We start from the raw sequence: 10,000 nt of genomic DNA on the forward strand, positions 1-10,000 counted from the left end.
TGTGAGTTCAGACCCTGTGGTTTGCGTGTGTGTTTCTCAGAGACACGTGTGTGAGCTCAGACCCTCTGGTTTGTGTGTGTGTTTCTCAGGGAGACGTATGTGAGCTCAGACCCTCTGGTTTGTGTGTGTGTGTGTGTGTTTCTCAGGGAGACGTATGTGAGTTCAGGCCATACACCTCTGGGCTCCAGTGGCTATCAAGGCTTCATGAGACTCTCATCTTATGCCAATCCCGATGCATCTCTACTGGCCAACTTCCTGTACAGGTAAGAGAATCCGACTTCCTGTACAGGTAAGATAATCCGACTTCCTGTACAGGTAAGATAATCCGACTTCCTGTACAGGTGAGAGAATCCCAGTTCCTAACCTTCAACACCTGCGCCTCGGCACTTCCATAAGAACTACCATAGACGCCGGCATGGCACAAAGCCCAAAACCTACCAATCTTTCCCCCTACCTAGAGTCACACTACAGGCAAACTAGCCATACTTTCAAGTTTTGAGGCATTTAGGCAGGATCTTTCTAATGTTGTCATGGTTGTTTTTTCACATTTAATTTAATCCATTTACTCCACAGTGATACCTGCCCATCGGGTAAAACAGTGACCCTGCGCTGTATTGGTGAGTTTGGATACTGCTGTTATGCTCTCTGTTTATTCTGATGTGCAAGTAGATTGGCAGTGGGGGCGACAGTGGTACAGGAGGAAGAGAAGTCGTTTAGTAATCAGAAGGTTGCTATTCCCTGTCGATGCGTCCTTGAGCAAGACACTGAACCCCTAATTGCTCCTGATGTGCAGTGTGCCATCAGTGTAAAATGTAAAATGTGTATACATGTACACAAGTCCTTTGGATAAAAGCGTCTGCTAAATGACTAAATGTAAATGTAAATGTGCAAGTAGATTGGTGTGGGAATGGAGGAAAAGGGCGTTCACCCCGTGGTTAAGTGCTGGGATTTGACACAAATAGACAAATCACAGGCGAACAGATGGAGGAAATTGTCATTCATAGACATCCTGAACCATTTCAACCTTTAAGGCAAAAGAAGGGAGATATTCCTGTCTATGGAAGACCATTCTCAGGAAACACCTGACACTGGGCCGAATATAATCTAAATCTGAGGTGTGTTCAAATTCATCAAACAGAAGCGAGCGTTGGTGATGGAACACGCTTTCTTTGAACTTCTACATTTTCATTTTGTGTAAACATTTTAATTTGTTCGGTTTAAAGGTAACCCTTAGTCCAGCGTGCGAGTTCGTTCGCCAAGAACAACCTCCTTAGATTGTACCTGCCGTGAACTCAAAGCCGACGGAGTTGGCGAATCTTTTCCTTCGTTTTTTCTACTTTGAACGCAACTCAGATGTGGCTCCGTGAAAACCAAACCAAAGCTGGGTCCTTTCCGCAGTCAGCGACACTCTGTCTTGTGAATAAAACAAAAAAATCCTTCTTTTGACGTATTTCTCCCCTTTGTATTGAACACGTGCCCTCTTCTCTAATGGCTGTAGCGTGCGGCTCCAAACCTGCGAGTGGCGATCGGATCGTGGGCGGGCAGCAGCCGTCCCTGGGGGAGTGGCCGTGGCAGGTCGTGCTAAGGGAGAGGACAAAGTTCACCAGGTGTGGCGGCTCCATCATCGCCCCCTACTGGATCCTCACGTCAGCGCAGTGCGCACAGAGGTCAGAGGTCAGGGTAACACAGTACAGATCCCTCGTGCGGTTGGGGATTATTCGGATCCCAAAAAAGTACAATATCCGCGTCGTATGACGTCATACAGGAAGTGTAACGTACTTTCGGGCATTGGTAGGGGTACCTAGACCTAGATTTTAGCCTTATACTCTAACCCTAACCCTAACCCTTATCCTAAAAAATCCTAAGAAAAAGTTGATTCTGACACTTAGAAAACTTTTTGGGGATCCGATAAATCCGCAATCCCCTCGCGCCCCTTCGCTTATTGGTTTTTCTAGTAGACATTTTTGACCACCGATTTTTGTATGTGAAATATTTGGCAAATGACGCGTGTAATCAACCTGCTAACTGCCATGCTCGTAGACCATCTCTGAGTCACCTGTTTGTCACATTCTATAAATCCTGCTGCTTGGTATCTATTTTTATTTTATGTATGTGTGTGTGTGTGTGTGTGTGTGTGTGTGTGTGTGTGTGTGTGTGTGTGTGTGTCTGTGTGTCTGTGTGTCTGTGTGTGTGTGTGTGTGTGTGTGTGTCACATTCTATAAATCCTGCTGCTTGGAATCTATTTTTATTTATAAGGCCTGAAATAGAGAATTAGAAAGGACAGGAGTAATATAATTTGGAACTATTTTTGTTATGCCCACAGAATAGCATATTGTTGTGCTGTTGTAACTGACGACACACACTCCATATTGCATGCTAAAAACGAATTTGTGTGTGTGTGTGTGTGTGTGTGTGTGTGTGTGTGTTTTCCAGGGCTCCTGACCCATTGCTCTGGGAAGTCTATGTGGATATCCATGCTGAGCTTCAGTTGTTTTTCAACCCCGCTGAGAAAGTGACACAGATCATCACCTTTCCGGAGTACGACAACAAGACCCACAACAACGACATCGCACTGATGAAACTCCAGAAGCCCCTCCAGACGTCCGGTACAAAGACATATATTTTAATATTATATTTAGATTTTATATTTTAATCCCTGTCCAAATACAATGTGCTACAGTAACAATTTCAAACATTTCTAAATAGTAAAAAATACTTCTGAAAGGAGTTATAAGTATTTTGAGTTTTACTATAGAAGAACATTTACACATAATGTAAATAATAAAGCCTATATTTCATATATTGTTTTAGAAGACTGAAATAATAAGGAATACTCCATCAGGCACTGGCCCTTTAAGTAGATACTGAACCCAAGCTCTGGGCCAGTCTAGCTGTGTATAATTCACTCCCACTCCATTCCTGACGATTCATTGGATAATTTTCTTTGTGACTTGCTACTCTGTGCAGCTGTGCAGTTGTTGTTGTTGATGTTGTTGTTGTTGTTGATGTTGTTGTTGTTGTTGTTGTTTCTGTTGTTGTTGATGTTGTTGTTGTTGTTGTTTCTGTTGTTGTTGATGTTGTTGTTGTTGTTGTTGCTGTGGTTGTTGTTGTTTATGAGCCTGAGATGACCGGTCTGGTTCTCCTCCCATGGATGCAGGGTCCTCGAGGCCGATCTGTCTGCCCAATATGCACATGGACTTCACTCCACCTCAGCCCAGTTGGATTGTGGGATTTGGGAGGACTTCTGAAGGAGGTAGAGGTCTCACGTCTATTTGTGATCGTCCGATCAGAGCTCTCCAAATCTGTTTGTTAACCAATCAGAGCTCTCAAAATCTGTTTGTTAACCAATCAGAGCTCTCCAAATCTGTTTGTTAGCCTATCAGAGCTCTCCTTGCCATGCTCCAGTCAGGTGTGTTCTGTGGTGAACTGATGTTCTTCTGGCCTCAGGCTGCGCCATCTTTAATAAGAGCTCCTTGTGTGTCTGCTCCAGGAGACGTGTGTGTGTGTGTGTGTGTGTGTGTGTGTGTGTGTGTGTGTGTGTGTGTGTGTGTGTGAGTGGGTGTGTTTAATAAGAGCTCCTTGTGTGTCTGCTCCAGGTGACACGTCGTCAGTGCTCAAGGAGGCGCAGGTGTCTTTGATCAGCACGGCGGAGTGCAACGGCACCAAGATGTATGACGGCCAGATCACACACAGCATGATTTGTGCAGGCCAGCCGAATGGAGGAGTCGACCGCTGCGAGGTGTGTGTGTGTGTGTATGTCTGCATTTTTGGTGAGGTTGTGTGTGTGTGAGTCTTAGCATTTTTGGTGTGTGTGTGTGTGTGTGTGTGTGTGTGTGTGTGTGTGTGTGTGAACCCCAACTCTGAGCCTCTGAGCAAACACACAAGCGAGCTCCTGGGTCTGCGTCTTTCAACACAGAAGGAAACATAATTTGACCTCAGAGACTTCACAGTTCATTTAGTCTTCATTTAGTCATCACATCGAGTGTTCAAACCAACAAACTCTCCCATTCTCACTTCAACTGGTTGAGCTGGCCTCATCTCATCCTCAACCCTACAGTGTTCTCCTCATCAGACCAGAGTGATGTGTGTGTGTGTGTGTGTGTGTGTGTGTCTGTGTCTGTGTGTGTGTGTGTGTGTCTGTGTCTGTGTCTGTGTCTGTGTCTGTGTCTGTGTCTGTGTCTGTGTCTGTGTCTATGTCTGTGTCTTTGTGTCTGTGTGTGTCTGTGTGTGTGTGTGGTTCTCCGCCTGCTGGACATGGAGCATAGCACACCCCGTCTTAGGCGCTGTGAAAACACTATGAAGGAGCGTGAGGCTCCGCCTGCATGCTTTTAGAACTGCCTGCACACACACACACACACACACACACACACACACACACACACATGCTTTTAGAACATGACTCAGCACGACTTCACAAAGACTGAGGGTCTGAAGATCAAAGCGTGTCCAGTCTCTGATGTTCCTCAAGGCTGGATATGAAAGGGGTTTGGATGTGTACGGAGAGAGAGAGGGGACAAGTTCAAGCCACACACACACACGATCTTGTCGGTATGTTTGTGTTCCGCAGTCAGCAAACACACACTGTAACGGCACAAAGGAGTCACATGTTTGTCTAGGTTTGGGCGGTACACTGGTGCTGGAGGTGTGGATGCTTAAGCCATCCACTTCACCACCAGAATAGGAAGGTGTGTGTGTGTGTGTGTGTGTGTGTGTGTGTGTGTGTGTGTGTGTGTGTGTGTGTGAGTGTGTGAGTGTGTGAGTGTGTGAGAGAGAGAGAGAGAGAGAGAGAGAGAGAGAGAGAGAGAGAGAGAGAGAGAGAGAGAGATATTCTCACTGATATTTCTCTGATGAAGTCTATTAGATTCTGCCAGACATCCTATTAAAAGCTCATCATTATGTGAAGTCTGTGAATACATGATGGTTTGTAAGCATACTTTAACACAGAAGGACTTACTGGGTTACATACTGGTTTTTAGGCTGACGAAGAGGGTCCTCTGATGAATGAGAAGGACTCTGTGTGTGTGTGTGTGTGTGTGCGTGTGCGAGTGTGAGAGTGTGTGTGTGTGTGTGTTTTTAAAGTTGGCTTGCTTTTGCTCTAGGGTGACGAGGGGGGACCTCTGATGACTGAGAAGGACTCTGTGTGTGTGTGTGTGTGTGTGTGTGTGTGTGTGTGTGTGTGTGTGTTTTAAAGTTTGCTTGCTTTTTCCCTAGGGTGACGAGGGGGGACCTCTGATGACTGAGAAGGACTCTCTGTGGTGGTTGCTGGGAGACATCAGCTGGGGGGAGGGCTGTGGTCGTGTAAACAAGCCCGGTGTCTATGGCAACGTCACCTACTTCCTGGACTGGATCTATGCGCAGATGAAGGTAAAACACAGCGTCACTCAAACACTGCTGACATGGCGGCCAGTTTGTCTTACTACCCTAAAAGAGTTCATGAGGCGTTAACAGGAGCTTCTCTCTCTCTCTCTCTCTCCCTCCCTCCCTCATTCTCTCTCTCTCCCTCCTTATCTCTCTCTCACTGGTTCTTTTTTGCAGTTGCACAGGGAAAGCTGAGTGAACTCACATACCTCCATGGATAGCACTGAAGTCCTTATTTATTTAAATGTAAGATAAAGTACTATTGAATGTCACTGTTTTGTTTCTGTTTTTATTTGCACGTGATCACTGTACATGTTTGTGGGTCATTCTAAAATAAGACAATTTAAGTACAGTGCCTATGTTCTGGTCTGCTTTTGAAAAATGACACAGCTCAAGGAGTTGTCTTCCCTAATTAAATGGATAAATTAAGTCTGTTTTGAATATTGTCATACCCTTTTTCAAAGGCACCTAAAAGGTTAAGACTAGAACTCAACTGCACTTACAGCTCCTCGCCAGTAGATGGTGCCAAAAGACTACACAGATCGATGTAGATATGCCTGCAAGCAATACAATACATGTAGTACCATCATCACAGAATTGCAAGTGATGGAAATTCAAGGGAGGATGGAATGTTTTAAAGGTTGAATCAGATCATTTATTAAGCTTCATATGTACATTACTGCTAAATAGCAATGGCACTGCATAGATAGAAAGATTTTGAATCTAAAGAAAAATATTGCATGCAGGAAAAAAGTTGATATGTTTTTCGATTTTACAACAGTAATTTTCACTTATTTGGTCACACAAGTTATTCCTCTGTTGGTAGTGAACGTCTGTTTGAACTTCCTTGACGCCAACACTCAAGGAAGTATTATAGTTGAACATTTAAACAAGGAAGTAACTTCATACAACATTCTCCTTTTGGCAACTGATTAAATACTAAAAACACAATCACAAGTTTTCTATGACTATGTGTTGACAAACAGACTAATATTTCAGTACAATCACAGAAATATATTTACACACAATCAAATATTTGGCACATCATTGCTAACAGTGCATTTCATACAAGTACAGGATACAATACAAGATATGTGCAGTGGATTTCATGCATGAGTACCATGCACATTGTTCTATGTTACAGAGGCACTTTAAGAAGACAAAACAAACACATAAACAAACAAAAACAAACAAATAATGATTGCCTATATCAATGAGTGTTACGGTGGGATGTGAATAATGTAGCATGGTACAGACGTTATATTTCCTTTAAATTGACTTGTCCATCTCTCGGACCAATACGAATCCTCTGTGGTCAAGGTAGAAACAAGCTCACATTCATCAATTTACTATAGCTTAAGACACCACATGGACAAAGAAAACGATCATACCTACAAAGGTGCCCTCAGGGTACACACACACACACACACACACACACACACACACACACACACACACACACACACACACACACACACACACAACCAGATTAGTGAATGGCTAATAACGACAGACCTCTTTAGAGAAAACACAGTGCTCAGTGTGTACTTTAAAAGCCTCCTTTCCAAAGCCATGCTCTTCTTTAAAAACAATAACAGAAAAACCAGATGACTGTATAATCACCAACTGTGTTCAACTGGAAAAAGAAGCAGCCTGGCTCTTGAAAACGTAGAATAGCTAGTTCTTGCCCACACCTCTGTCACTGATATGGAATGATGCTAAGAACTCTGGGAAATGTATCCCATAACCCCTTGCACAGTGGTCGGGGGGGGGGGGGAGGGGGGTGGGTGGAGGAATGGAGGGTTTAGAATCACTAGCAACTGCTTAGTGGGCAAACAGGCGTTACAATGGCAGCGCCTCTCGTCTCGTCTGGAGTGCTTCCAGTGGGGGGGGGGGGCGTCTCCTCTCGTCTGGAGTGCTTGGGGGGGGGGGGGGGGGGCTGCATCTGTTCAGCCAGATGTGCGCGGTGCTGGTGGCGTACGGTGGGGCTCTCCTCTGATTTACACACCAACTGGAGCAGGCTGTTCACACACACACACACACACACACACACACACACACACACACAGCCCCCCCCACACTCACCATCTGACGCGCGGAACAACAGCCACTTGCACTCATGCGTCTCGCTAGCTTTTAAGCTTGACAGAGATGTGCCAGTAAGGCAGAGCAGCATTCCTAACTGTAGAGGAAGGGCGTTCAAATGATGAGAGGGGGAAAAAAACTAACAAAACATAACTTCCATATCATACACAATTACACTGCTGTCTCAGCCTACTGGAGGTAGACGTGAGCAGACATGGGGAACAGAGAAACCATAGATGGCCGTAGACGCTGTTAAGCTGGAGACAGAATACGTCTCCTGTGCCTCTTTAAATGGGCACACACTGAAGAAGTACATTTAGAGGAGTGTCTGTTGTAGGTGGGAGGTGTGCGGTCGACAGCATATCAACCAAACGCAGATTTATCAGCTGATCTCGGGTAGCTTTTGTCATGTTTAAGAGAACCTTCAGGTACCACTCGGGAGAAACATGCCTCGTAGAAACATAGGCCATGATGAGAAGAACCTTATTAAGTTCTACAGGTACTTGAGAACCACCCAAGTGTTTATATCTCACAGAATCACTGAATTGTTTAATAGAGATAGATGCACTTCAGCTTCTGACTACAGCAGAACCCCTTACTTAGTGCTGCATTTGTCTTGGCTGAAGTCTCTCCCAGGTTACACACACACACACAGACACACACACACAGACACACACACGTACACACACACACACACACACACACACACGTTGTTCAGCATCACTGTCCTCCAGCGTCCCCCCTCTGAGTCTCGGCGTGTCATTTGATGCGGTGGCGCACGAGCGAAGACTCGTCGGTGATCTCGCCGTCACGGCGACGGCGTCGGCACGGCGACACCAGCAGCACCACCAGCACCAGCAGCACCAGGGCGCACAGGCCCATCAGCGAGTACGCCAGCACCCACAGCAACGGCTCCCGGAGCAACGAGCCCTCCACGCAGTCCGACGACACCGACTCCGCCAGGAAGGGCCCGGCGAGCTCCGCTAACGGCTGCCCCGCTAACACTGAGGAGGAGGAGGAGGAGGAGGAAGAGGAGGATGAGGAAGAGGAGGAGGATGAGGAAGAAGAGGAGGAGGAGGAAGAGGATGAGGAAGAGGAGGATGAGGAAGAGGAGGAGGAGGAAGAGGAGGAGGAAGAGGAAGAGAGATAGAGGGATAGTCCATGAATGCAGACGAGGTGAGGAAAATGAGAAACGAGACAAGATAGAGGGAGGAGAGGACAAGACAAGGAAAGGAGGGATAAATGGGGGTAGGAAAAAGAGGGGAAAGGAGGGAGGGAGGAAGAGGAAGAGGAGGAGGAAGAGAGATAGAGGGATAGCCCGTGAAAGCAGACGAGGTGAGGAAAATTAGAAACGGGACAAGATGGAGGGAGGAGAGGACAAGACAAGGAAAGGAGGGATGAAAGAGTAGGAAAAAGAGGGGGAAAGGAGGGAGGGATGAAGAGGATGAGGAAGAGGAAGAGAGATAGATAGATGGATAGCCCGTGAACGCAGACGAGGTGAGGAAAATGCAGCGGAGGGAGAAATGGGAAAAGATGAAGGGATGAGAGGAGAGGATACGCCAATGAAAGCAAACGAGGAAAATGAGAAATGAGACAAGATGGAGGGAGGAGAGGACAAGACAAGGAAAGGAGGGATGAAAGAGAGTAGGAAAAAGAGGGGGAAAGGGAGGGAGAGAGAAAGAGATTGAGAGAGAGTGCAGAAGGGAAAGAGAGGGAGAAGAAAACAAAGTTAGGAGTTGAGTCCACTAACGGATCAGTCTGGGTTGGAGTATAAGTGTTTCCAGTAACTTATAAACTGCTGACACTGTGTCTTCCTCCTTGGCTTACTGACCCCTCTGCCAGGCCTGTTCACTGAAGTCTGATTGGTCAGCTTGGAAAGTACCCATACAGAGGTGGATTCCAGGCGTGACCTCTCCAGGTGTGACCTCTCCAGGTCTGCCCCAGGTCGGGATAGTTCAGGTCCACTGGATAGCTGGTTCTGAGAAATCTGTGGGTCCACTTCAGCACCGTTCTCAAGAGCCAATGGGCCCGGTCAGATGGCCACAAGAACAACACTTACACTAACAGAACCCGTGCTGCCTAAAATAGGTGCTAGTTCCCTGCAGAGTCTGTCTAAATACTTACACCCACAATCAACCAAGTCATTTCAAGTCAGGTTTTTTCTTACCCCTCTTAAGGGTGTATGGGTGTACTGCCTAGGACAGGGGTGTTAAACTCAAATACACAGAGGGCCGAAATAAAAAAAATGGTTGTAAGTCGAGGGCCGGACAGTGGGGCAAGCGTTCCTTAAATTGACGTATGCTACCAACGCGGGGACAGTGCATTGTGGGACAAGTTCTGATAGATAAATAGATAGATACTTTATTAATCCTGAGGGAAAGGTAGGCAAACCGAATAAAATGTCACCGTTGCTCATTCAAATCAATGGAACTTTTTGCAACATTCTGAGGAGCTGGCGGGCCATATGAAATGGCTTGTCGGGCCTGATCAGGCCCCCGGGCCCTTGAGTTTGACACATGTGGCCTAGGACAACAGTGGCTAGGTACAGACTTATCAA

At 46.2% G+C, this 10,000-nt stretch overlaps 2 protein-coding genes across 2 annotated transcripts in view; one reads left to right on the forward strand and one right to left on the reverse strand.

The window, feature by feature from the left end:
- The window catches only part of LOC308369724 (transmembrane protease serine 2-like), a gene marked incomplete at its 5' end in the record, with an annotated part of 11,963 nt that extends 6,333 nt beyond the window's left edge, over positions 1–5,630 (forward strand). Inside the window, 8 exons of the mRNA XM_080844238.1 lie at positions 147–263; positions 574–617; positions 1,499–1,667; positions 2,434–2,606; positions 3,158–3,253; positions 3,597–3,739; positions 5,212–5,364; positions 5,536–5,630. Coding sequence (XP_080700364.1) covers positions 147–263; positions 574–617; positions 1,499–1,667; positions 2,434–2,606; positions 3,158–3,253; positions 3,597–3,739; positions 5,212–5,364; positions 5,536–5,553 — 913 coding nt within the window. The 3' untranslated portion in view covers positions 5,554–5,630. The remainder of the gene's footprint in view (positions 1–146; positions 264–573; positions 618–1,498; positions 1,668–2,433; positions 2,607–3,157; positions 3,254–3,596; positions 3,740–5,211; positions 5,365–5,535) is intronic.
- A 1,753-nt stretch (positions 5,631–7,383) lies between these two features.
- Positions 7,384–10,000, reverse strand: part of bace2 (beta-secretase 2) — a 23,131-nt gene continuing 20,514 nt past the window's right edge. The window contains exon 9 of the mRNA XM_080844749.1: positions 7,384–8,447. Within this exon, the coding sequence (XP_080700875.1) occupies positions 8,203–8,447 (245 nt within the window). The 3' untranslated portion in view covers positions 7,384–8,202. The remainder of the gene's footprint in view (positions 8,448–10,000) is intronic.

Source organism: Sprattus sprattus (genome assembly GCF_963457725.1).
Source record: "Sprattus sprattus genome assembly, chromosome: 9".
Taxonomy (NCBI): Eukaryota; Metazoa; Chordata; class Actinopteri; order Clupeiformes; family Clupeidae; genus Sprattus; species Sprattus sprattus.